This window comes from Botrytis deweyae (assembly GCF_014898535.1).
Source record: "Botrytis deweyae strain B1 chromosome Unknown BDEW_006, whole genome shotgun sequence".
NCBI lineage: Eukaryota > Fungi > Ascomycota > Leotiomycetes > Helotiales > Sclerotiniaceae > Botrytis > Botrytis deweyae.
In genome coordinates, this window is record NW_024066213.1 from 1,332,906 (window position 1) to 1,359,948 (window position 27,043).

Here is a 27,043-nt window from a genome sequence, read left to right on the forward strand (position 1 = left end):
ATCGAATCGAGACAGAGATACGGGAACGGATCTTATCTTACACAGCTTCTGCACATGGAGTTGTTCGTCTTTCTTCGGTAAATGAGCCTCAGTTATGGAAACACATGATCTCACAGTCAAAGGGTACCAAGGATGGTGCATTCGAATTCAGGAACGAGGGATATCATTCGTGGCTGTTTGCCTTGAGGGTTGGAATTCGTGATGAAAGACTTGGTTGCAGACGGTCGTTCTCCATCCATCCGCTAGGGTAGAAATCTGCAGACATAAATAAGCTACATCCAAATCCACCATCGCTTTTTGACCGTGAGAAACGCGAAGCTATTGAAGAGTATCATCGTACCAATTGCAAGGACTGCCTTCAATAATCCATTCTGCTGATCCTAATTTCATGCTTATGTCTCGCAGTATCTTTCCCCAGTGAACTTTCCATGTCCTCGGCGGGGTGGTACTAGGATGACTAATCCAACAGAAATCAATAGCTTCCATCAACAACATGCAATCCCGAGGTCACTCTCTTCAGTTCTGATGTTTCTTTCACCATTAACCTTGATACATGCGAAACTAAGGAATTATCAAAGCGACCAGCTGGATTATAGAACTGTGTTATGTCGATTGAGAACGCGACGAGCTAAGCTCACGCCGACAAAAGATGCCACCAGCAGAGCTCAGGTCCTCACGAAGTAGACGGCACCGTACATCTAGTTCTCACAATCAGATGTGAAGCTCGTCATCTCAGACTTCTACGCGGGTCGAGAAGAATAGACGTCTCAAAACTGTTCCATTGCTCAAAACACTGCTCTTCTTTGAGGCTCCCTCGCCCAGAAGATTTTTTCTCGGCCAAGACAAATCTACTGACGAATCATGAGTAGTACAGCCTCATCAATTATCGTCATTTAGATTTGCCTAGCCTGTTCAAATTGGGTTAAGTATTGGCAGATTCTTAAATTTGTCTGGAAGCATCTTAGAAGCCGAGTCTTGAGAGCGGCATTACATAATATAAATTGAAGCTTCAACAATCCAACAGCATCAACCTTGGATATTGGGATGAGGTATCTATGTTCTCATCGTATAGTTCATATAGTTCACAAGGTGGCTTATATTCTTTATCTAGCTCCGTCCATAACCCCCAAAGCCAGCCACGCTATTGGCACGATAAGAATTTCATTCTCACTCCCACTTTCAGTCTAATAATGAACTGATTATTTATTCTACTGACCAATTTGTTATTTCGTCGGTATCATGATAGGACTTCGGATTCCTCACATCATGATTACCAACTTCGATAAGGATACGACCAAACTATGCGTTATCTAACCGTTCCGGGTTCTCATTGAAGCTCGTGGGGATGAACATGACCCCAACTATGAAAATGGTCGTTTTTTCAAAATGATAAGACGCCGATGACGTCTGGGAAATTCAATTTGAACACTGACAGGTCTGCCGATGTAAAAGTATTAAATGTTAGCACAACATATTGAGGATTCTCCACATCTTTCCGTTCCTTTCCCTCGTCCCCAGATGTAAAGTTTGGATGATCGCGTCTGATCGTACACTGTCGAAGAAGCGAGATCAATGCGTGCAACGGGCAGCGATGACCAGCAGCCTGAACATCAAGGTTGAGAAGAATACCGCCCCGCCCATCATTAGGGTTGGGTGAATTATATAATCTGAGGGATGATTATATAATTTCATATTATTACGCTTTTTGAGTGTTATAAAATATTATGCTAAGATTATATATATGTTTTTTGAATTAATTAAATCTATAGGATGAATGAAAATAAAGCTAATTTCAAAAAGTTTTTAAATAAATAATTAAAAAGATTATTATAAGAAATAGATTCTAAAATTCTAGATTACTAAAAGATTAAACAAATAATTCAACCAATTAAATTTATTTATTTCTATTGATATATTCAAAATCTTTTTCAAAATTTCATTTCTAAATCTCTTTTATATTTTTTCGATAATAGTATTGTTGTTGTTTTATACTTTATTTATTTATATTTACTTATCTGATTAGTATAATGGCTTACAATAAGCTAGATCCTACAAAAACATTTTAATGCAATTGTCATTTCGATTGTATAAAAGCTAATAAAGAATATAAAATCAATCAAGCCAAATACAAATTCTATAAAATAACGAAATCTTGAAATACTACTCAATTTCAAAGCCGACATATCGAAAGATACTCCGAATACCTCAGTTGGAAGGCAAAACAACCTCGTACGACCGCTCCCCTTACCGATTTCTTTAAAAACGATGATATTCCTGTCGAAATCCTATTCGCCAAAACTATTTTTATTTTAATTTCGAATCTATCATTCTATAAAACATTCGAATAAAAAGTATTCTTTCAATATATCAAATTCATTCTACCCAATCATAAGGTTTTGAGTAATAAGCTGTTTGATATTATCTATTTGAATATTAAAAAATAGATTAATACTCTTACTAATATTACCTTTTGGATTCAATTTATTAATAATAGTAATACGAATATTATAAAGATTCGTATCGAAAATATTTCTTTTATAATTAATATATAATCATACTATTAGAGGAATACTACTATTGACAATAAATCTCAAAATATAGAGTTTACTTTCAACCATATCACTACTACTGCTCAAAAGATTACCAAAAGTGATCTATCTAAATAACATGTTTTCTTATCTAATATATATTCTACATAATACAAGTACTAGGCTTTAATAAAAAATAATCCTGAATTGAAATATATTCATTCTATTCTTTACAATTTATATAATTTACAGCTTATATTCAAAGATTTTTTATTTCCTAGCAAAAATCAATATAGTGCTTTTATTGAAATAACTCTTGGATTTTTTTTTAAAGAAACTAACAATATTATTATTTATTTCATAAAATCATTTAAAGAGCTCTTTCTTTTAAGATCTATTATAATTCTAAATTATAAAAAAATCTTTGCTTTAATTAAAATAATACCTACAAAATAGAGTACACAAGTTCGTATACTTGAATCAATTCAAAGAATTCAGCTTACTCTCCAAAACTATACTTGTCACCCTAATACTATATACTAGCTCGATTATATTCTTTCTAATATTATGTTCTAGTAAAAGTTACAAGTAGTTCATTTTATTCTATAATTTATTTATAAAATTCAAAAAATATTAGAATTTAATAAAGCTTTATTAATTTATATTTACCCCTATTGAATTAATATTAATACTCATTTTCAACATTTTAGAATGAAAGGCACCTTTCCTTTTTCTTATAATATTAAGAATTATTACTCAAGAACTAGTAGAGGAGAGTGAAATCTGTATATGAATACACAATTATAATTTATTTATATTACTATATATATTTTTAATCCTTTAAATTTTAATGTTTCTTTTATTTCCTTTTTTGAATAAAAGCTTGAAGCTTATATTAAAAAATTACTTAGAAAACTGAAATTTATTAATTTCCTAGTATTCTATTGATAATCTGATTAATTTAATATTATTAAATTTTACTAGAAAACAATAAATTTAAATATATTTTGGGAAATTGTAGTAAGTTGAGATTTTTTTTTTGTATTTTGAAACTTTTTTTTTGTATTTTGAGAATCTTTATTAATATTTAATTATTTATATATAGAGGTATAATACATTATTTCTTTTAAAGTTAATTCTTGATTTATTAATTATTACTACAAATAGTATACCATCAGAAAAAGCATTTTTTTGTATGAATTTTATTTAAATCAAGTTACAAAATCAATTTTTTATTGAAATGATGGATAAATTAGTGTTTATATATATAAATTTACAAATATTACATTCTACATAAAAGAAGGTTAATTTTCTTTTTAAAATATATAAGAAAATGAAAGGAAATATAGCTTTTAATTTAAAAAATGATATTATTTGTAATACTAATTTGGGCTCTAAAATTAATAAAATTATTGAAAATCTTAAGAATATAAATCTTTTAATAAATAATTTTTAATTGGATTTTATTAATTTTATATAATCTAATTAAATTCAAAGCTTTTTTTTTAAAATAGTTTTAAAAAATTTTCAAAATTCTTATTTTCTGTATTAAAAAAAACACAATCTGAGTGATATTATATATTATATTTAACTGAGTAATATACGATATTATATATCATCAAATCGCCCAACTCTACCCATCATCATGGATCGAGCGCCGGATATTTTAGGGACGTCCGAGATCCGATAGGGAAGATTGACTTGGCAAGGTTATTCGTCGGTAGTTGAGTGAGTTGTTGGCTTATCCCCTGAAAATGCCCCTCTCCGCTAGTCACTAGACTATCTACCCGCATTCCACTGTTCCACTCCTTCGTTTTCCCTGAACATCAGGACCAGGTACCAACCCCACGATTTATATACAATGAGCCTTTTTGTCTACGACCGAGAGTCAATTCGTATCCCAGCGATACCGGTTGGATAATGATCGGACGCATGATTTGATAATGTCATTGGCGTTGGAGGATTAGTTTGATAAAGATAAACACTTGGTAGCTAAGTCTGGCAATGATGCACTAAACTATCATGTAAAATACTTGGCAGCCAGTAAGAGTATTCTACCCGGTGAGATATCGTGATGTATTGGCGATGAGTATAAAGAGATCATGGTTTTCCTTTTGTAGTCAGTACCTCATCCGTCCTTATCCAGAAGAACATCCTCCAATTCATCATGTTCTCACGTTTCTTGTCTCTTACTGCTCTCGCAGCATTTGCCTCTGCTTCCCCAGTGGTTTACCAGCGTGATACAAGTCCATTTGTCTTCACCAACTCCAATGGACTTAACTTCACTCAGATGAATGCAAGCCTGCCAAATATCACTGTTTTCGCAACTGGTATGGCAATCCTTCAGCCAATTTCTTGAAATATATACTAACTCAATACAGGTGGTACAATTGCAGGCTCTAGCAGCAGTAACACAGCAACGACCGGATATACTGCAGGTGCTGTGGGAATTCTAACTCTCCTCGACGCAGTTCCAGAAGTCCTCAATGTCTCCAACGTTGCTGGAGTACAAATCTCCAACGTCGGTAGTGAAGATGTGACCTCCAGCATTCTCCTCGACCTCTCAAAGCAAATCAACGAGGTAATTTGCAACGATGACACCATGAGTGGTGCAGTCATTACCCACGGTACAGATACCTTAGAAGAGACCGCCTTCTTCATGGATGCCACCGTCAACTGTGGAAAACCGGTTGTCATCGTTGGATCCATGCGTCCCTCCACCGCCATTTCAGCAGATGGACCTTTCAATCTTCTCGAAGCTATTACTGTGGGTGTAAGTCCCAAAGCCGTTGGTCGTGGAGCTTTGGTTGTTCTAAATGATCGTATTGTTTCCGCATACTATGTTACCAAGACAAACGCCAATACTATGGACACTTTCAAAGCCGTCGAGATGGGTAACTTGGGTACTCTCATCTCAAATACTCCTTACTTCTTCTACCCACCAGTTGAACCCACTGGAAAGATTGCATACGATATTTCGAATGTAACCGAGATCCCCCGAGTGGATATCTTGTTCGCAAATCAAGACATGCATAACGATACCCTATACAATGCTGTTTCTAGCGGTGCCAAGGGCATAGTTGTAAGTTCCCCTTTACCTTCTTCACCGCAAATATCCCAACTAACACCTCTACTAGATTGCCGGTGCCGGTGCAGGAGGTGTAAGCACATCCTTCAACTACGCCATGGAAGATGTAATCAATAGATTGAACATCCCCATCGTCCAAAGTACTCGTGCTCCAAATGGAGAAGTTCCTCTCTCTGATGTCAGCAGTGAGACAGCCTTGCACATCGCATCTGGATACTTGAACCCTCAGAAGTCGAAGGTTTTGCTCGGCATTTTGTTGGCATTGGAGAAGAACTCTACTGAGATTAGTGAGGCTTTCGCAGGAAGTGCTGTTGCTTAAATTTTCGATTAAAAACGGTGTAGATGAATGTTTAATGATACCTTTATGACTGAGAAATTAGCTTTACGTCTTATAGCTCTTCTCAAATACTTCTTGTAAATGGATTAATTTTATATATGTAGCAATCGCTAGTACGCAACAAAATTTTCGCAAAAGCATCGCGGTCAAAGAATGTTTCTTCACTTCTATAAATGAGTCGAGTCTGTCTCGTGACTTATTCATCCTTCTTTTCAGCGCAGTCTACATTACCCTCCTTCTCGAGGACTCCTTCTCGCATATCCTTCAACTTCTTCCTCGCAGCTTTCACAGATGCTAGGACATCCATTCTCAGATCTCCCGTGCCGATGAGTTCTTTCTCGCCAGGTGGCGTCTCAAAACGAGGGGCAACTTCCGGGAATCCATTTTCGTACCAATTCTCTAGCTCCTTTAATTTCTTCTCCCAAGCATCAGAATGTTCTTCCCAAAATTTAGCTGACACCTCTTTGATCTTGTCCCCAGCAATGACAATATACTGTGTTGCTACCATGACCCTGAAGTCCGTGTCGATTCCGGGAACATAGCTGTCTTTCGACTCTAAGCCTTCGGGAATATCATTTTCAGGAAAATTGCATGCAGAAGCACTATCTTTTTCCAGACCGGCAGAGTAACAGCGAGCGAAAAATGCGGAAATATTGACCCACTCAATACATGCTTGAGTATATTCATCTTGGGTTTTGTTGTCCAGATCTAACTCATCCACTGCCCAACATTAGAACAACACAGATGAAGCAAGCACTTAACTTACCATGTCTCGCATTCCAGCTCTCATTGAAGATATTGACGAACTCTTCATAATAAATAGGACGCTCTTCAGCAATCTATTAATAGATTAGCTCTGTCGAACAAATACGCGAGGCTACAATCACTCACCTCTCCAGTCTCGGTCTCAAACTTTCTTCGGGGCAGCCTCAACATCTCAATCAGAAGATTCAGAAGCTTCTCCTGCGTAGCATCATGATAAGGTATGACTGCCGCAGTATCGAATATCATCCAGTACACAGTACTCAGGTGGATATATGGTGAGGGGACTGAATAATTATCAATTTGCTTGGCGGTTTCCAAAGCATTATTCTTCTCAGACTCGGAGAGAAGGTAATTTTTCAATATATTCGCGACATCTGGTACGAACTGCTGAGCGGAAGTATTGGATGCTTCTCTGTCGAGGAAAGTAAGCCACGGCAAGGTCTCAACGGTAGAAGCCATTCTCAATAATTGGTGTCGTGTTGAATTGCGACAAGATACTTTGTTATAAAACAGAGAAACAATTTTGATAGTATGTCAATAGTTACGCGAACATTTGATAGCGAGAAGGGTATTGCAAGTTTTATGATATTCTTATTAGATTATCATTCAATTGAATGGCGCAGGCGCCTGCATATCATGGGGTCGCTGGAGCAAGGACCTGGTGTGTATTTATAAGCAACCCCTCATCTTGAGCGCTTATTTGACCTGAAATACACCACCCCTCCCTTCTTCATGCATAATCATTGGCGAAACATCTTTCAATTCATCTTTATCTCAAGAAAAGGGCCAATGAAATTATCATTTGTGGTTAAAGTTTGACATGCAAGGTTATAGACCTTGTGAATTCATCCAATAATGTCAGCCAACGATGCAAAATGCACGTTAAAAAAGATAGCACGGCGGTACCGGCAGTTTGGGACGCTACGCTGACCAAATGACCCGACTCCCTGTAATCACCTGTCGCTTGCGATGGCACACCTATTTGGCAGCCATAAAATGATGAAAGCGAGACGGCGGTACCGGTACATTGGTAAGTGTAATGGCAACGTGGACAATTATGCTGTGTCACCCAATCGTTCCTAATTGACAACCAATTTACAATACCGTATATATATTGGTCTCTCGCGCTTAGTGAAGGTCACAGTCTCGACTCTTGAGCAAGTATTCAGCGGTACCGACACTCTGGTGAACACAAAAGTGCTGTCGGTGGTAAGGATGTGATGTCCAGCGATTCATTGAGTTCCGATAATTCTCAGATATTAAAAGAATATTCAGGGACACCGACAAGCGTTTGTAGCGCTTGGGATGCTAGAGTCGAGCAGATGCGGAAATGGTACATAGCTTGACGCCTCGATGGATAGCAGCAGGGGGGGAAATTCGACTGTCTCGGTAATAATGTGGCCAAAAGTATGTCTGTATCGCGTTTTGATGATGTCGGTATCAGAAAGTAAAATATTGTAATCTTGATTCGATGAAGCCTCACAATAGTATCAAATTTAAACGCTGGCAGTCACCTGGGTAATCCTTTGCTGGTAAAATTATTCTATTGAGATTGCGGATCATGAGGATATAAAGAACTACAGGATTCTACCTGGATCTCAAGCAACGCATTACTCTCATCAGCTGGCTGATATTTCATTGAAAACCAAACTCACCTTAGATTCAACCGCCACTTCCTGACCTCTTGAAATCTGCATTCAAATGTGAGCAAGCCAGAGACTTCGAGGTCCAATTTTCCATACGTGATGTTACTAACACTGGTGATAGTTTATATCTAGACTCAAGAAAAAAAGTCGAAGGGAAATTAATCACTGCACGCTGTACGTCATTCCCTGAAGACACGAGCTGTCGACGCACCTGAGACCTTCAAGTTAATCAGTCTCCTATTAGTCTACCGAACCTCCAAGAATCTACCACATTAGTCCAACATGAGCGGAAGAAGAAACTCCGACCATGATCATGACAGTCTTGTGTGTCCATACTCTACTCTAGATTACAATGAAACAACCCCTTTTCTAACAAACCCATAGCAATACCACACACCCCGTGGCAACATACCACACAAAGTGATGGTACAAGAAATTGCCAGAGCTCCAGTCGGCGGCACAAGAACGATGTCCCAATATCCTCACAAATACAAGAATGAAGAAGGCCCAAAAGGAGCCAAATACCCTCTCTTCGATGATCGAGAGCGACCCCAAAGATTCATCAACAATGATAAAGGCTACCGACCCGACACATTATACGAGTACCCGGTCGTAACGCCAGATAAATCATCTTTCAACTACGACCGAAGGACAACTCCCCTAGAAACGGTACTTCAACCGATTGCTCCAGCTAATCGTGCCAGAATGATTGAACCGGACCAAAGACATAACACACCTGGCTGGATGAGGGGTATCACTAGTTCAAACAAGACTATCGTTGGTGGAATCTACCATCCAGAGGGAAATACGAAAGATTTCGAACGGGCGCAGTTGGAACCGCTCGATCGCCAGGGAAGAGAACATAATCGAATGCTTCATGAGCGAGCGCAGCATGCCCCACGACCACCAACTTGGCCAACTAAATCAACTAGATGATAAGTTGCATACAAGCTAGCCAGCTTCTGGGGACCAAAATATGAGCTAAATGGAGTTACAAAGAATTCAGGAAATGTATGAGAGATTCAAGTGGGGGTTCGCTTGGAATGGAGAATGGGCGTTGAGTTAATTTTGGGAACCGGAACGGAGAAATTGAATAGGATAACACGCGAGATATGGTGGGGAATTGAGAATAGTAATTGTATAAGGAGCCTAGGGTCACAATCTATGAGGTTGATATCACACTTGTCAAGTCTTGCACCGGATACCTTTGGGTAATTGTGTTTGAACTTGTGTCGGGTATTGCTGCGTGCCTTTTTGTGTTACCGTTTTAGTATTGAGTTTACCGAGAATCAAGGTATGTTTTTGAGCCTGTCGTTGGTCCGAAAAGTACTTGCTGCGTGGATGGAAGAAGCTAGCAATGAAACAGACAATGTGAGCAAAAGAAGGAACAAATGACGATAAAATGATCATGTGAGAATATTGATTTCGGATACCTGAAGTTGGAGTTCACCTAATTGCTCTTTACGCCTCGTTTAATGTTCGAAAACCATCGAACCTGAAAACAGGTGTAAGAAATACTTCATTAGATATTTTAAGTAAACGGGCTGTGATTAGAGGGTGGGACTTCTCGATTTCCGGGAAACCCCTAGAAAAACTTCAAATTCAGTTATATTTTGTATCTGAATTCTCTAGAGTCCGGATTGCAATTCTAAATGAGGTGCTTTCTATTTGATGCAAATCGAGTATCAAAGAAAGTCTTGACATCAAGTGCTAATCAAAAGACTGAAAGCCAACATTCCTTCTTCCAGAGATTATCGAAAGCCATGGTTTTATCCACTACCTTTGACTTTCGTTCTTCAGCTTCGCTCCTGGCTTTTGTGCACACATCTATGCACTTCGTTCCTGTAATCCAAGAAAAATAATTCACAATACACTACTCTTTCCCTGAGAGAATAACTCATCTGCAGTCTTCACTGCTCCTTCCTCATATGGTCGATGACTGTATATTATGACCTCGCGATGTCAACGAACCATCTTATCATTGGATTATACAAACTCTTATCATAAATTCATATATCAGTTATTCATATTGGAGCTTCGGACGATGGATCAATCACAGAAGCGGAAATATTGTTTCCAGACACGCGTCTTTACAAATTTTCGAGGCAATGCTGATTACATTCCTGGCATACCAACTATGCCTGCCCCGAGGAATAGATGCATTGAATCTGTTGCTGAATTTGTCAAACGCTACAATCAACGTAAAAGGGACTGGGAAAATCGTGTAATTTCAGGGGTTCAAGTGGACCTAGGCATTACAAAAGAGAATCTTCGTAGGCTTGGTCATTTGGGAATACCAAAGGGTGTCAACAAAGATAGTTTGATTAAGCCGAGTGAAGACTGGTTGAAGGAACATTCTGAGTTCCGTGAAGACTGGGAGAGCATGATAAAGAATATCCGTCGAGGACGAGAAATCATCGAGGCCAAGGTGTGCATAATATTTGGAATGATAATTGCAACATTTGCTAATGATTCAACTCATCACAGGCGCTTAGTGATGCTTTTATGAACGATCCCGTGGGAATACTCTTTTTCAATCATCTGACAACAAACAGTTAATGAGTATGATAGAATTCTGGAATTATACACGTCACCCAGCATGAAAGACACATGTATCCAGGTGAAATTATATATGTTCTCGAGGTTTGAGTTTCCTCTCTTGATTCGCATAACATAGACTCATTTGATACTTTAAAAGCCTACATTAGGAAGCGGCCCTAGTCAACCAGTGCTTCCACCCAGTCGAGCTCAACAGAGTGTACAGCCGTCTCTTAACACTGCTGGATTCTTATCGGCAAAGCCAAATCAGACTGCTGATCTTCAAAAACACAGCAAACTCAACGACGATGCCATCAATCCCAGTACATCTTTCTTGATGCCCTCTCAGACCCATCCCGGCAACAGCAACCCATTTTCAGCCACACCAGGTGTAATTACAACAATGTTTCATGGTTGTAACAGCAGTATAGATGGATGGATCAATCAATGGCCATGAGAATATCCTAGTCTCAAAAATCTCACCAATAGGTTAGTTCATGTATCTTGGCATGTGACAAGTCCACTAAAACAAAAGCAGAATCGAATAGATTTTGATGTGGCATTGATAATGGAAAAAGCATGATGATATAGTGCTTGTATTAGGAGTTAGGCTTGGGTATGAAGCGCATGAAATTCGTTATTTGATTGTTTTCATCCAGCAGTCTGCAGATGACCCAGCGCCTACGTACTGACTGGGTCTAGAATCCCACTATTTTAGGTGTGGATAAGCAATTTTAATGAGGGAACGAGGATTATCAATAAAAATACTTTTTTTCTTCGACATACAGTCTCCAAAAGCTTCTCTCTCCTCCGTATGACTACTTGAGGGTCAAGACATCCCATCCTGAAGCCCACATCCCGTCAAAAATCGAAATGTAAACATTGACCCTGTCGTCAGTACCGTAGAAGGTTTGATGGCTAAAGCCGAAGGGACCATCCATCAATTAACGTCACGAATACAATCACATACTCTTCGCTTGTCAAGGGGCATGCAGCTCTCGATACTGAGTGGCGTTTTGTTCGTGATTGTATGACTTCAAGGCTGTTGGATCAAAGATGCGTCGTGTAGAGTCTGCACGCGATGTGTCAGCAATCTGCAGGCTGCACGTGAACTTGTGCAACATAACAAACGCACTTCTTTGAACATTTTCAAACAAACATACTGCATTGACAATTCAATACCTTGAAAAGTGGGAGCATTGAACTAGTTTATTTTGCCCCTCGCCAATAGATACAGGATACACACAAAAAGCCTTGAAATCTTGTCGAGAAACACGAGGAGCTGCATCTTTTCCTTTGGGGGAAGGAGAGGAGATTCTCGTAACTCGAAGGACCTCGATGGCCTTTTACCGATTAGGTTGCTAGTTGACGGCTTATTAGTATGTGTTCAAGATGAATACAAATATCTGAATATGCCAGAGTGGTCAGGAAATTTTCAACGCTCATCTGGATCGAGAAGCATGACACTCTCCTCGAGACTGATGTATCGAAGCCTATACGACATTCGGCCTCTCTTCACAAGTGTGATCAAACAATAACTCTGATAGCTGGACCTCCAAACTTTGTCATTCATGGCTTTTCGATGGAGAAAGTCTGTCTGCAAAAGTCTTACTTAACATCACAACGACTTCGTTCAGCCAACGGACCCGTCCTAATTTTTTCACCCCAAAGACCAAAAAAATGATAATGAAACCATACTGCAGTACTAACTGCAGATCATGATCTTAGAATTCATACTGCTTATGAACATTTGAAGCCACTAGAGTATGTTGCAGACGTCGAAAAGTGTACTTTGAGTGAAAGTGGCAGGAGAAAGTTCGTTACAGAGCTTCTCAGCCAGATTTTATCGTCCGATAATGAATCACAAAGATTTCAGATGAGGAGTTTTCGGACATGATAGTGTGTCTACCGGCCTCGCCATTAATAGATGTTAATTTGAGGTAGCAACGATAAAAACTTGTCGAGGAGTGAGAACTTAGCATCACTTGGATATGTCGAAGCATTTTTGATAGTTAAATTTGCATTGTTATTGGTCATCTCAGCCTCTTCATTGTATCAATTTTCATTTGTATGGTTTGAAAAGTATTCACTTTCCACTCTCTTCCAACAAGGACCGCGAAAAGCCGCTTCTTGAACCAAACCATAAGATTCATCGGATTTTTTCTCAATACCACCTGGCGAATCCAACACAACTTTGTACAATCACTGCTTCTACTCCGCTTTCTATCAACCCTCTTGATTTGTTATTGCGCTTTTGCACCCAGAATCTACTTTTATTAAAGACAATCTTTCCAACTGGATAGCTTTCAAAACCAACACAACTTTTGCCATGTCGATCCAACAGCTTTCTAAATTTCTAAACGATCAGAATGAACTCCGTCGTCAAGCTCGAGGCTGTTTCCGTGCAGTATTCTTACAATACGATTATTCTGAGTCGCAACAAGTCTTCAAGGATAAATTTCCTTCAAGTAATTTCTCTGCGCTCGGTGGTCTAAAAGATTGGGAATGGTTCATCGATGAAAAAAGTGCAATCTGCTCGAGCATGTCTGTTTTTCGATTACCACTGACTATGAATTGTAGGCAAACCAAACATCCGACCGAGCTATTATAATCCGAGATTGCACATTCCAATGGGTCCTGCCCCAATTCCTGCAACAAAAATTGAGCAAAACGAGACGGGTATGCCAAACGCGGTGTTGGGGCTTCTTTATACTCTATCATTCGAAGAATTGGATGCGCTAGCACAAGAGCAATGCTTAGAAGACAGACAACAGTTTTACATTCCTGTTCTAATTCAATCAAGGTCAATTAACGGTTTTGATAAAAAGATGATTGTGGCAACTATTTTCGTGGACATGGCCACCACTAGAGGTGGTTCTGTTGATTTAACAAATGAGTCAACGAACTTAAAATGGGTTACGGCGATCAAACGCATGGGACTAATAGGAATGTCGAATTGGTATGTCAAAAGTATCGAGGCGAAACTTAGAGGATGGGATAAGAGGGTTGAGCCTCTTCTTGTTCGTCTCAATCCAAATCCTACCATTGATCCACGGACAGCCCAAAGACAGGCAGCTCTCATCTCGGATGCAAGGCTCAAGCAGCAGCAACAACAGCAACAGCAAGAAGATCAACAAGGGCGACAAAAGCAGAAGAAAGTACCAAGTCGACCAATGATCACAATTTCCCAAAGACAGCGAGACTCTATGCTACAGCAGATCCTGAACCATGGAATGATATCATCCGAGGCCATGCAAAAGCTTAACGAATCACAAAAGACTGCTATGGTCGACACCTATTTACGCAAACAACAAAAAGCAATTTATGTAAAAAACAAAGCTGAAAAGAAACGACTCGAGGAAGCTTCTCAAGTTTCTGCTCCAAGAATTGGAATGCCAGGACAACAAGGAATTGTTAAAGCCACAGGACAGCAAACAAACCCACGAGAAGAGGCTATCCTCAACGATATCCTTCGAAAGCAAAAAGATGCAGTGCGAGAGCAAGATTCTAGAGGAAGTTCTAGAATGCCGCCACCACCACAACCAGTTCGGAGATACTCACAAAGTAGTCCAGGAAAAGGTCAAGCACAAGTACAAAATGGAAATAGCAGGCCTCCACCACAACTCAACTATCCTCAAAATCCTAATAATCTCAAACGACAAGCTTCGAATTCAATTTCTAATGCTATTGGCGCCCCAGATGCTAAACGACAGAATACGGGAAATACGGGTGGTAAAGCGAGAGGCTTACAGGACTCTAACAGAAATAATGGAGACTTGAAAGATCCAGCTTCAAATCCAAACACAAAGAACAATCCAAATGTTCCCGAGGAACCCAAATCTAAGACAAGAGGTCGACCTAGGAAGAGTCGGGCTAAGGTACCGCCCACTGGGGATTTGAGTAATCTGAATCAAGGTGGACAGAATAGCCAAGTCGTAGGAACTAGTATGGGCTCAGGTGGAAAGGTACGCGCGAATGTCAATGCGAAGGGTAATGCGAATGCGATATCTGGAAGTCAAGCGCAAGCTGCTCCTGGAAATTTAAATCTAGCAGCGAATGGCAATGAAATCGGTAACGCGTATTCGAGTGGACATCTCAATGCGTCGAACAGATCACAAGCTCTTCCGCACGTGGAACAAGCAGCGAAGATGGTGGATTATTTCCAGCCAAAAGCGAACGGGGAGAATGCGGGAGATGGAAGGTTGCAGTAGTGTACATGCGAGATGAAAGTGGATCTAGGGATAGGATGGTGATATTGGGATGCGGGTGGATAATATACTGGGTGGAGGATGTAGAGCTGGAGAGGAAGTTACATAGAATGGGCATATATCGACGCATCCGATATTACACGATACTTCTGCAGTCTTTTGGGAAATCAAGCAGATATGAACGCTTTTCCAAACGACCTTCAGTCGAGCTTGCTATGCGAGAGGGCCGTGGACATTGGATTGGCTCTGGGTATGGTTAGATGGGGGGAGAATTTCTTGAATCACTTTAGAATAGCTGAAGTTGGGCGTAAGGGGAAGTTGATGTTTCGTTATGAGCGCGGGAGTGGGATCGATATTTGGGATGATGATTACATGAAGATGACAGATATGATATGAGGGATGATTGGGGATCATAATGCACAAGGTGTGAATGAGGATAGAGGCATAGAGATAGTAATGCTTTTTCAATAATAGTAGTGCGGGTGTTTGAGAAGTGAGGAAGTGATGTGGGTGAGATGAATGAAAGCCTTTATTTCGGTTGAGAATGATCGTGTTCGTGCAGTAGAGTTTCTTGTGCATGTCATGTGTCTGGAGTGATTGTAATAAATGATGCGCCAGAAAAAATAATTATACTGAATGCCAGGGCGAATAGCTAGTGATAGAATGGCGAGATGAGCATTTAGAAATTCATTGTGGAAAAGAGGAAAATTGATACACAAATATATGTCATTACAATCCTCCAACTCGTCCGCAGACACCATTTTAACACTACAACTTAGTTTTCTTTCCTTCACTCTCTACAATACCACCCGTCAGACGTGGTGCATAAGATGATCTGTACTCAACCTTCTTAACAGGTCTCTCTGGTCTCTCTCTCTTCTCTCCTGGAACCCTCGGCACGACAGGCTCATCATTAGCTCCAACTCTGCCACCAGATTCACGTTCTTCGCGTGGGTGTCTCTCGTTAGGGTTCTTGGATCCATCCTTTCCGTATCGCTTCTTATATCTCAATTGATCGTCCTCTGCAAATTCCATACGTAAAGGACGTCCTTGAATCTTGTTTACCCACCATTTCCTCGTTTTGGTTTTTGGTTTCTTGGACTTCTCTGCTTTTGGTTTGGCTTCCTTTTCTGAATCGGAATCGGAATCAGAATCGCTGGACTCGGATGAGGATTCCGCGTCGGAAAGGTCTTCTTCGATTAAGACCCAACCTTTAACTGCACTCTGCGCAGCTGATACTTCTTCGAATGTAACCCAAGCGTAACCTTTGCATTTCCCAGAATCTTCGAATGTTGCAACGTGAATCTTCTCAATAGCTCCACACTTTTCAAAATGCTCCTTGATAACTTCTTCCGTAGCATCGAATCGTAAATTGCCGACAAAGATCTTCTTGCTGGGTGGTTTGCCTTCAATCACAGCCTCCTTCTTTTCTGGTCGACCCTCAAAAGATTTGTTGTCTTTGATGAGAAGTCTTCGACCAGTGAGCAATTGTTCAGATAATTCAACTGCCAGCTTGACTTGTTCCTCCGTGGCAAAATCCACATAAGCAAATCCCTTATTATGAACGGGCTTTCCAAACTTCTTCTCCACCTTGTTCGCAGGCTTTCCATCATTTGGTCCTGGCATGTGAATTCTGGTGATGTGCTCCTCCTCAAGATCCGAGAACTCCACAAACCATTTGCGTAACTCTTCTTTTGATACACTCCAAGGTAAATTTCCAACCCACACACCATGACCTGAACGCTTTTCTACTTCGGCCTTCTTTTTGGCTTCGGGTTCGGGAGAGGATTCTGCGCCAGATTTGGAAGGGGGAAGTGGTTTGCCTTTCTTTAGACGACGGAGAGCTTTCTTCGAAGGAGGTTCTGGGAGAGTAATATCGACTTCAATTTCTTCGACGGAGGATTTGCGTTTTTTGGTTGGTGGTTCTTCGGACGTCTCATCGTTATTTGTTTCTGTGACTTCTTCTTGAATTTCTGTTGGTTCTGCTTCTTCCGTTTCCTCTGAAGCCTCAACTGGTTCCTCCTTCTTATCTTTTTTCTCCTTCTTCGAGCGCTTCTTTTTAGATTCAATTGGGGTGTTTTCATCAGCACCTGTCATCTCAGTATCGATATCCATTGACTCTGTGGACACTGGTTGTTCTGTAATAGCGCTTGACTTTCTCTTCTTGCTCTCTTTCTTTTCCTTCTTCTCCTTTCTCTCTTTCTTGTGATCTTTAATTGATTCCATGGTGTCTGATTCAACAATTAATGGCGCCATATTGTGGTTGAAAATATAAGACAATTGTTAAAATATATATCTCCGATAAAATTAATCCATCAAAATTTCTTATCGAGAAACTTTCCTCGTCGGCGATACGGTGATAAGATAACCCGGATCTAACGAGGTCTGGACTAGCCTTTTAAGCTTCCCTTGAGAAGGCTGCGCTGTTGTTGTAGTGCACAGGCTATTTTCACCCTGAACTAATCTCAATAACTCTCAGCCTGATGATGCTCTAAATATATGCTTCATTCTTATTCAATAATCAATCTCGGTTCTGCGACGACGGTGATCCTTTTCCTGATTTTGTTACAACAACAACAATTTCATCGACAATCATCCCATCAAGAAATCGCTACGATTCCTTACCTGAGGATAATATAGTCGAATATGACGTCGTCCCTCGATGAAGAAATCTTGGGTGAGGATATTACAGAGCACGAGGAAGGTACTCAAAGCAGTCCGCCCGATGAAGTCAAACCGCCGCCATACAAGTCGTTCCGGTATGTTGCTCCTTCAATTCTATTCCAATACTTCCTGAAAGATTCACTTGGAGAGCTGTCGGGGACGGTTGTGACTGTACTTAATTCTCTATGACTTAAATACTCACTTGTGCTGTTGCAAACCAAACCTTGCGAACCCAACATTACAAACTCACCCACAAGTTACATCTCTGCTTAGCACGATCATCAACTAATATGTGCGACTATAGAAAGAAGTATCGCAAGATGCGAATAAAGTTCGATGAAGCGATGCGCCAAAGTAATAATTTGTTTTTGGAGGAGCAGTTGGCGGATGAGACAGCAAAGAAGTTGGCGCGCGAAAATGAGTTAGTGGAGATTCGAATTTGCTTTTGGAAACTATAGCTAACAAGATAATTTACAGTCGACTCATGGATTTACTACTAGATATTAATAACTCTGCTCAAATACCAGCCGATAAGCGCATCGATTTGAGTCTCAGTGGACCTGCTCTTGCAGACGTTCCTGCTCTAGTCACAAAAGAAGAGCTTGCGAGAGCTGCCGAAGACACATCACCCGAAGGTCAAGCCCTCTATAAAGAGCTCCAGGATTTATTGAAGGACAGAGATGACACGAATACTACGGATAAACCAACCCAATCTCTTGCGAAACTCATGTCGACCGTTCCACATATATCTTTGAAGAATCCTCACGTCTCTCCTGAATCATTGGCTGATTTCGAGCCTCAACCGGGAAGAAAGCATCCAATCGGTTACATGTCTTTGGAAGAAATGGATAAATATCTTCACGAAGTTGATGCGTCAATTAATATAGTCCCTGGCATGGCGACCGTCGTCTATCCTCCTACAGCACAAGATGTTACACTTAAGAATCCTCATAGTGTTCTCAATTGGCTTCGACGCCATGAACCTAAGATATTCCTCCAAGATGGTGAAGGTCCTATTGAAAAGATAAACACCAAACCTGGTGCTCTACGTGGAGCAGGAAAACGCATTCATATTCCCGCGCCCGCACGTCAAGATTCCTTAGAAATTGTCGAAGAGGATGGCATTGGCTATGATGCTACGTTAAGCGGAAACAGCTCTAAAATCAAACGAAAGCGAGATGCCGAAGATGATGGTGGATATACACCCAAATCTGGTAACCCAATCAATAAGACTAAGAGGCAAAGACCGTCAAAAAAGAAGTCTGACCCACCTGGCGAAACCACTCCTTCCTCAAGCTCGAGAAAGAGTAAATCGAGAGCAAAACTTTCATCGCCTGTCGACACGGGTCCAACCCCGCATCCTTTTGGTCCAATCGATTAAACGACCTTTGTGTCATTGAACATGGGTCATAGGAACGTACTTCAAGGCATTGCGACTTTACTTCTTGGAGGAGGTATAGAAGTTGAAGAAATGCAGTTCTAATTCGGGAAATTTGATACATTGAGACTGTATTTTATTGGAAGGAAAGGGAGCTTTTATGATGAATGGATGGATTACTTTCTTGGAGTTAGGGGCGAGGAATTGATATCTGGTTCGCTTCTAAATGCAAAGGGTTTAAGGAAAGATGCATCATTTGTACGATACTGGGGGCAAGGAAAAATTAAGGAATCGAGGGCTTATCGTTTCTCCGAAGATTTATAGAGGATAGTTAAGGAATGAGTAAAAGCAAAGGAATGATGCTTATTAGGTACTTCATGATGAGTTAATTTGGGATGCTTGTGGTCACTTGATATTGATACGAATGCATCGATGATTTGTTCAAGGAAATTATATACTCAAGATGCGCTGGTCAAAGGGAAAAGGGATGAAAGTATTAGCGAGAGGAAAGGAGATCGTCAATTGGTCGGGGATGTAGAAGGGTGAAATATCAAAAGTTCTACAAGTAGACTTATTTCTTTTATTATCTTTAAAAAGATGTGAGATGACGAGCTATCAAGAAGAGAACACATCTTCTATATCTGCTTCATTTTATAGTAGGCTATGCATGAATTGGTATTAAGTATGAGTAGAACGGGAGTATATTTAAGAGAAAGTGGTTCCAGAGAGAGCATTGTCCTGCTAGTGTTAAGCGTAGCTACCTAGCTACTAATTGTCAGTTGTGTTTGAGAGTAACCTTAGGCTAGAATGACGATGATATCATTGAAATATGGTATACAACTGACAGGCTACCTCATCAGCATAATCTATAACAAAATTCGTCAGACTTTGAACTCTTGACATCTAGAAGTTTGATGGTTCCAACCATACCATACCATACCATTCCTCACCTCACCATCATCCACATTCCACGTGAGAAAGAAAGCTCTCACTCTCTCCCGGAACAATTTCCGAAGCAGCCCTTGTAAATTGAACCCTTGTCTGCTAGGTACGATACAACTCCTCGCAATTGATGCAGCATCGCCAATCCGCCATTTGGCCGCTGCTAAATCAACCGATGTGGGGGGAGCTGCAGAGGAAAATGTTGTGGAAAAGCTCCGTTGTCGGATCGAGCTTTTGATTCGTAGGCGGGGCACAGCTGATGGATTTTTCTAGATTGGGTGAGCATATGGAACAGAGAGATATTTTGCCTATGATGGATGAATTGAGTGACTGGTTGTATGGTGTTGTGTGTAACCTTTCTGTTGTTTGGTGGTTTCCGGGTTCGGTCAATTGGATGAGTGTTACTAGGTAGGTACTACTGGATTCCATGGATAGAGTGAAAGCGGGAGTGAAGTATGAATTGGGGGAAAATGGAGATTGGAGTCAATGGATTGGATAATGATGGGATAATAGAATGATAATAGAATGATTAACGTGTGATTTGGATGAATTAAATGGAATAAGATGTACCAAATTCATTATGTATTGAAAATGTGGATGTTTGGTCATTCATTGTTTAGATGTGACTCCGTTATCAATCTCTAAGCTTGAGCTTGGAAAATTCCTTCCTTTCTTCCCCTCCTTCCCGTCTTTATTTAAAGTTATTCTAGATTTTCTATACACATACACACCTGCAAAATATACAATATCTCCCTCGAGTTTTCAATTCCTCCTTCGTTCCCTCCCTCCGAGACATCCTCTCCTTCCCCGCGGTTAAGAAATCCCCCACGTTCCTCACTGGTCCTCGGTACAAGCAAGCGCATTGCAGCTGCTAGGAATTTCAGACGTCCGGTCGACCAAGCAGAGTAGCCGTCCAATTCTTTATCAAAAAGCCTTGTCTGCACCTCTTCGAAAATGTCTCTCCACCGCAGCATTACCTCCTCCCTTCTTCGCAGCGCACCTCGATCCTCAATCTTCACCCCACGATTTGGCAGCGCCATTACACATTCGCGCACAATGGCATCCGCAACTTCTTTCCAAAAAATCAAGGTCAAGAACCCAATTGTCGAATTGGATGGTGATGAAATGACTCGCATCATCTGGAAAGATATCAAGGACAAATTCATCCACCCTTATTTGGATGTTGATTTGAAATATTATGATTTGGGTTTGGAGTATAGAGATCAGACCAATGATCAGGTTACCATTGATGCGGCAGAAGCTATTAAGAAGTATTCTGTTGGTGTGAAGTGTGCTACTATTACCCCGGATGAAGCTAGAGTTAAGGAATTCAATTTGAAGCAGAGTGAGTTTTGCTTTCCTATATATATAAAAATGCAAATTTCTGCGAAAATGGGAAGCTAGAAAAGAAGCTAATGAGTCTTAAATAGTGTGGCTTTCACCAAACGGTACGATCCGTAATCACCTAGGAGGAACCGTCTTCCGCGAACCTATCGTTATTCCACGTATTCCCCGTCTTGTTCCTGGCTGGAAAAAGCCAATCATCATCGGTCGTCATGCATTTGGAGATCAATACCGCGCCAAAGATATGGTTGTCCCAGGTCCAGGTACTCTTACCATGACTTTCACTCCCAAGGATGGCAAGCCAGTAGAAACTGTCGTTTATGATTTCAAATCAGGAGGAGGAGTTGCTCAAACCCAATACAATACCGACGAATCCATTAGCGGGTTTGCTCATGCCAGTTTCAAGATGGCTCTTAACAAGGGATTACCTTTGTATATGAGCACCAAGAACACAATTTTGAAGAAGTATGATGGTAGATTCAAGGATATCTTTGAGGAGATTTTCCAAAAGGAATATAAGACTCAATTTGAGGAGAAGAATATCTGGTATGAACATCGATTGATCGATGATATGGTTGCACAAATGATGAAGAGTTCAGGTGGTTATGTTATGGCTTTGAAGAGTATGTTTTTCCCTCTTCCCCCAATTCATGTTTCCACACGGAAGAAACTAACTTCAAACAGACTACGACGGAGATGTTCAATCCGATATTGTAGCCCAAGGATTTGGTTCCCTCGGTCTCATGACCTCAGTTCTCATCACCCCCGATGGAAAGACCTTCGAATCCGAGGCCGCACACGGAACAGTCACCCGTCATTACCGTGAACATCAAAAGGGTAACCCTACATCCACAAACCCAATTGCATCAATCTTTGCCTGGACAAGAGGTTTGATCCAAAGAGGTAACTTGGATAACACCCCAGAAGTTGTGGCTTTTGCAGAGAGTTTGGAACAAGCTTGTGTGGATGTTGTTGATAAGGAGGGTATCATGACCAAGGATTTGGCATTGGCTTGTGGAAACACCGGAAAGGGAGATTATGTTACCACTGGAGAATATTTGGAGGCTGTTGAGAGAAGGATGAAGGGGCTCTTGAAGGAGAAGTTGTAGAGTGCGATTAATGAGTCAAGATTTACATGACGGGATTAATAGATATTTGTTGGTGGATGATGATTTGATGCGTGTGGAGGAGGTGGATAGACCATACATCGATCTAGATGGTTGGTGCGTATGTGCATGCGCTGGTTGGTACAAATAAGTCTGTTTTTTTTTCATTACAATGCATTTTCTGGAGCGGAGAACCCTGTCTACGGATAGGATAGTTTAGTAAGCATTGTTTAGGAAGTATATGATATCATGAGTAGGCGAAAATTTATCTACTTAGCTTTTGGCGTGCATATGTATGTATGTATCTTTTGGTGGGAGGTGAAGAGTTGTGGGGGATTGGGATGAGAATGGGAAAGAGAAGGGGGATGGAGGAAAGATGGGGAAATAGGAGATAGGAAGGATGGTAATATAGAAGAGAAGAATGGCAAGAAGGGGGGAGGGGGGAGGGGGGAAGAAGAAGAGAGATGGATTAGAAGGAGAAAGGGGCGGAAAGGAGGGAGAGATAGGAAATATAGGTTGGAATTTTGTATATGGATGGGAATGTGAATTTGGATTTGAATGTGAATCGGAATTAGTATGTTTATGTGTGTATGTGTATCTGTAATATATGTGTGTAAATTTAAAGGTTTGTATAATTATTATTAGAATCTTGAGTATAGAGATATTGAAATGGTTGTTGTATATGCTGTATTTTGTTGGATTATATGTTTTGTTTGTTAGGAGGAGGTGGGGAGGAGAATATAGGGGGAGGGAAGGATTGGGATTGGAGAGTGTGTGGATTGATTATAGAGGCGGAGGGGGGGATTATTAATGGATTGTTTAGAGAGTGGAAAGATGGAAAGATGAAAAGATGGAAAGATGGAGAGATGGAGAGATGGAGAGATGGAGAGATGGAGAGATGGAGAGATGGAGAGATGGAGAGATGGAGAGATGGAAAGATGGAAAGATGGAAAGATGGAAAGAAAAATAAAGAATAAATGGAGGGATGAGAGGTGATGGAATGATAGAATAAAATAGACTAAGTAGGTACTAGGTAGATATCTATATCTTGAATTCGCGAGGCGCGGCGTGATGAGGTGGAATGGGATTAGATAGAATGAGGTGGCGAATCATGATTGGAGCGATGTGATGGTATCCGATGGGCCGTACGAGGGGGAGAAAGATGTGGAATTTGAGATTTGAGGATTCGTATGTAGATATTTAGATATTGAGATATTTAAACATTTAGAGATATATCTGATATATCTGATGTAGGCCGGACTGAATTGATAGGAATGGGAATGGGAATCCGGAGTGGGTGAAAAAGGAAATAGATATGAAGTGAGATGTGCGGGATTTTGGAGTACTGGTTACAGGGTGGATGTGGGATGTGAGGATATGGAATGTGGGATGTGAGGATACTGGGCTAGATTGAGAGGATGGAGGGAATAGATTGGTGTTTTGAGGAAGTATTTGGAAGGGGTTGTGGAAGATGAGAGGTGAGAAGGTCTAGGGGGGTGATGGAGTGTAGGGGGTGAGAAGGGGGAAAAGATAGGAAGAGATGAGAGGGGAAGGCAAAGAGAAGTTTGGGGAAAGTATTTTGGTATATGTAAGGTTGTGGTAGAATGTAGGATATAGGGCGTAGAGTTTGTTGCATAGGATGTAAAGGGCGTAGGCGTTTGGTTGTGCTATGAAGGATGAAGGATGACCTTGAGGAAAATCCTGATGACTCCAAAAGTCAAGATGAAGTGTTGAAAGCTTAGCTGGGAATAGATCATCGAAATGATAGGTAAAGAGATAAAGTTAATGGACATTGCGGTGCGCAAAAATCAAATCACGAGAAAGAGAAAGATATGGTGAAAAACATGTGAGTTTTTTCCGCTATTATAAAGAACTCTAGCCTAGGTACAATAAACTAGTCAAATTACCACATCCTACTGTCCTATTCCTTCCAAGTTACAATCCATAGTCTTCATTAAATCATTAAGGGGTGTGGTGTAAGAGAAATAAAAATAAACTAAAAATCAAAAAGCCTCCATCCGTCATATCCATCATCGAAATCATAAGTTAGAGTGAATCCACTCGAAAGAAAAATAATCATATGATTCCTGTATCCCAACAGATCAGTTATTTATCACAAAGTCACAGTCTTCGATCTCTTGGACTTACATTTCTTCTCGGATCCCCATCCACCCCAGTTACCGCCCTTGTAGGAATCCGCTGGACATCCTCCAACATCACAGATGGCCTTGGGGTACTTGGAATCATAGTCTGCTCTGCTATAGGAGTATGCCTGGCTCACGGACCAGTACTCGGATCCTCTCCATTGGCCATAGTTGGTTGCGTGGTTGGGAGCCCAGACTTCGGTATACATGGAGCAGTAGATTCCTTGAGGCTTGTTGCTTTGACTCAATACGTAGACCACGACTTGGTTGCAGACGGCGGGGTGGCCAGAGGATGGAGGATGCTCAAGGTTGTATTTGGATTGCGCTGTGCAGGCAGATGTGCAGGCGACGACTCCGTACTCGTAGGTTTTGACATCGTCAAAGGAGAAGAATTTGTAGCCCATGTAGGTATCAGTCTTGGTGACTGGATCGAGAGGTGCCTGCATGGCTCCTCCGAGAGAAACTGGGCCATTGTATTTATCACAAGGTTCTGGGGAATATTTTTTATTGTATCCATTGGATCCGGAAATGACGACGCGGAAGTCCTCTGGGGGATTGTTAGTATGCTGTATGATGTGATTCCTTCAAATAGAGAGGAAGAGAAGCTTACTTCTGTATTGGCCAGTATTAGTAGCAGTCTCTTTCTTGATTTGAACACCCCACTTTGCACACTTGTAGTTGATGGTGGATGGTGGGTTGGAGCACTTGTAGCCAGGATCAACAGTGGGATCACGTTCAATATAGATGTTGAAGGCAATACAGCCATCTTGTTGATCACAGTATTGAGCACACTCGACAGTGTCGTAGGATTTCAAGGTTTTATAACCAAGATACGAGGTGGTATGGGTAGAACCTTTGAGCTCAGAGAAAGCAAGGGTGTAACCTTGTGGAGTAGGAGCTTTGGAGGCAATCTTGTTGTATTGAGGGTCGGCTAAGAAAGCATCGGCGGTGTCTGGTCTTTAAGATTATTAGTCGGAGTCTATTTTCATGGCTACTATGTGCTGGAAGCTTACTTAGAATTTGGACCATAGCCGAGAGGTTGTTGCTCGCAATCGCGTTTGACAAGATCGCGCTTTCTGGTGACTCCGTCTGGAGCAGCAACATCATTCACTGCCGCAGCTCCTTCAAGGACGGCATCAGAAACTGGTTTAACTGCGACAACTTGGGAAGAGACGTCGACTGGAGCAGAAGAAACTTCAGCTTGTGGGAGAGCATCAATGGCATCCAAATCAATGTCTTGAGGAAGTGGATTGGCAAAGGCCAAAGCTGCAAAGGCTGAAGCGATGATGACGGGACGCATTTTGATTCTTAAACAAATGTTTCTTTAAGTTGGTTGTGAGTATAAGATGATTGAGAAGATGTTGATGATGTAGATGATGCTGATTTGAAGTGGAAAAGATGCGGATTCTTATACTTCTTCATCACGTAGAGAATGAAATTTTGATATGAGTCCATATCAGTCTGATGGGCTTCACTTGAACCCAAGACTTGAAGATCAAGCGGAGAATGCACTGCTTGCTGCAGATCAAGCGCCACATTCAATGAAATGAGGGGTTGAAGATAGATTTAGATGCCAGAGGCCGACCTTCAGAGATGCAAGATAAACTTGGGGGTGACCCCCATCAGGAGCATTGAGAAACTCATAGAACTGATCCCTTGTACATCTAGTATAAAGTCCTGCATCTTTCAAGCCACATGAAGTATAGTTGCTTTCATTTCACTAGAATGAAAATCCATTGACTGTTGTGGCACTAGTCTTTCGACATATCGTCAAGTGCAAAGTCAATACTATTGCACTAGGTTTTGGAGAATTCTCACCCCAAAATGATACTCGGAAAAATCGATAGAACTGTTAGAGAGCCCACAAATCAAAACAGAGAGCCACCAAATTTCAGTTGAGGTTGATTCAAGGTGTTCTGGCCGTGCGAAATATTCGGACGATTTACTAATTGCGAATCGGAATTTTTACTGGTAACTGTGATTAGAGTTGGGAGTGTGTACCGATGTGATCGATTTGGGAAGAGCCTCGCATGGGAAGCACCATTTGTCCGAAATTGGAAATCTTAGGCTTACAGATACATAAACTTACTTAGCAAGATCAAGCTCAGAATAGTAAAATGATATTCGGCCAAGCCACTAGGAAATCCGGAGATGAAATCCTCAGGTTCACAAATACAAAACCTTGTTCGGCAAGGTTAGCTCGAAATAGTCTAGAACTAATAACACGGTCCATGTCGCCCGGAAAGATAGGAACGGTAATGTGTTTACCATGATCAGGTACCAGGAACAAGCGAATATCAATATTAAAACTCCGAGAGCACGACGAACATGTGAATATGCAAGACAAATTGTTGT

At 40.8% G+C, this 27,043-nt stretch overlaps 9 protein-coding genes across 9 annotated transcripts; 6 read left to right on the forward strand and 3 right to left on the reverse strand.

Moving 5' to 3' along the window:
* Window positions 1-4,695: 4,695 nt before the first annotated feature.
* Window positions 4,696-5,935, forward strand: EAE98_003609 (uncharacterized protein; the record flags this gene model as incomplete). Its single annotated transcript, XM_038951229.1, has 3 exons — window positions 4,696-4,858; window positions 4,910-5,610; window positions 5,666-5,935. 3 exons carry the CDS (start codon window positions 4,696-4,698, stop codon window positions 5,933-5,935), a joined length of 1,134 nt encoding a protein of 377 aa, XP_038812693.1.
* Window positions 5,936-6,149: 214 nt separating this feature from the next.
* Window positions 6,150-7,177, reverse strand: EAE98_003610 (uncharacterized protein; the record flags this gene model as incomplete). Its single annotated transcript, XM_038951230.1, has 3 exons — window positions 6,150-6,673; window positions 6,720-6,792; window positions 6,845-7,177. 3 exons carry the CDS (start codon window positions 7,175-7,177, stop codon window positions 6,150-6,152), a joined length of 930 nt encoding a protein of 309 aa, XP_038812694.1.
* Window positions 7,178-8,646: 1,469 nt separating this feature from the next.
* EAE98_003611 (uncharacterized protein) lies at window positions 8,647-9,300 on the forward strand (the record flags this gene model as incomplete). The annotated part of the gene is made up of 2 exons (XM_038951231.1): window positions 8,647-8,688; window positions 8,749-9,300. The coding sequence occupies 2 exons, from the start codon at window positions 8,647-8,649 to the stop codon at window positions 9,298-9,300; spliced, it is 594 nt and encodes a 197-aa protein (XP_038812695.1).
* Window positions 9,301-10,501: 1,201 nt separating this feature from the next.
* On the forward strand, window positions 10,502-11,359 carry EAE98_003612 (uncharacterized protein; the record flags this gene model as incomplete). Its single annotated transcript, XM_038951232.1, has 4 exons — window positions 10,502-10,792; window positions 10,852-10,881; window positions 10,936-11,007; window positions 11,063-11,359. The coding sequence occupies 4 exons, from the start codon at window positions 10,502-10,504 to the stop codon at window positions 11,357-11,359; spliced, it is 690 nt and encodes a 229-aa protein (XP_038812696.1).
* Window positions 11,360-13,231: 1,872 nt separating this feature from the next.
* EAE98_003613 (uncharacterized protein) lies at window positions 13,232-15,113 on the forward strand (the record flags this gene model as incomplete). Its single annotated transcript, XM_038951233.1, has 2 exons — window positions 13,232-13,427; window positions 13,483-15,113. The coding sequence occupies 2 exons, from the start codon at window positions 13,232-13,234 to the stop codon at window positions 15,111-15,113; spliced, it is 1,827 nt and encodes a 608-aa protein (XP_038812697.1).
* A 765-nt stretch (window positions 15,114-15,878) lies between these two features.
* Window positions 15,879-17,366, reverse strand: EAE98_003614 (uncharacterized protein; the record flags this gene model as incomplete). Its single annotated transcript, XM_038951234.1, has 1 exon — window positions 15,879-17,366. The coding sequence occupies one exon, from the start codon at window positions 17,364-17,366 to the stop codon at window positions 15,879-15,881; it is 1,488 nt and encodes a 495-aa protein (XP_038812698.1).
* A 390-nt stretch (window positions 17,367-17,756) lies between these two features.
* On the forward strand, window positions 17,757-19,155 carry EAE98_003615 (uncharacterized protein; the record flags this gene model as incomplete). The annotated part of the gene is made up of 3 exons (XM_038951235.1): window positions 17,757-17,869; window positions 18,079-18,195; window positions 18,252-19,155. 3 exons carry the CDS (start codon window positions 17,757-17,759, stop codon window positions 19,153-19,155), a joined length of 1,134 nt encoding a protein of 377 aa, XP_038812699.1.
* Window positions 19,156-21,048: 1,893 nt separating this feature from the next.
* On the forward strand, window positions 21,049-22,547 carry EAE98_003616 (uncharacterized protein; the record flags this gene model as incomplete). The annotated part of the gene is made up of 3 exons (XM_038951236.1): window positions 21,049-21,439; window positions 21,525-22,061; window positions 22,123-22,547. The coding sequence occupies 3 exons, from the start codon at window positions 21,049-21,051 to the stop codon at window positions 22,545-22,547; spliced, it is 1,353 nt and encodes a 450-aa protein (XP_038812700.1).
* A 1,935-nt stretch (window positions 22,548-24,482) lies between these two features.
* Window positions 24,483-25,988, reverse strand: EAE98_003617 (uncharacterized protein; the record flags this gene model as incomplete). Its single annotated transcript, XM_038951237.1, has 4 exons — window positions 24,483-24,631; window positions 24,693-25,235; window positions 25,299-25,645; window positions 25,702-25,988. Coding segments are annotated over 4 exons (1,179 nt in total). The 3' UTR covers window positions 24,483-24,629.
* Window positions 25,989-27,043: the final 1,055 nt, after the last annotated feature.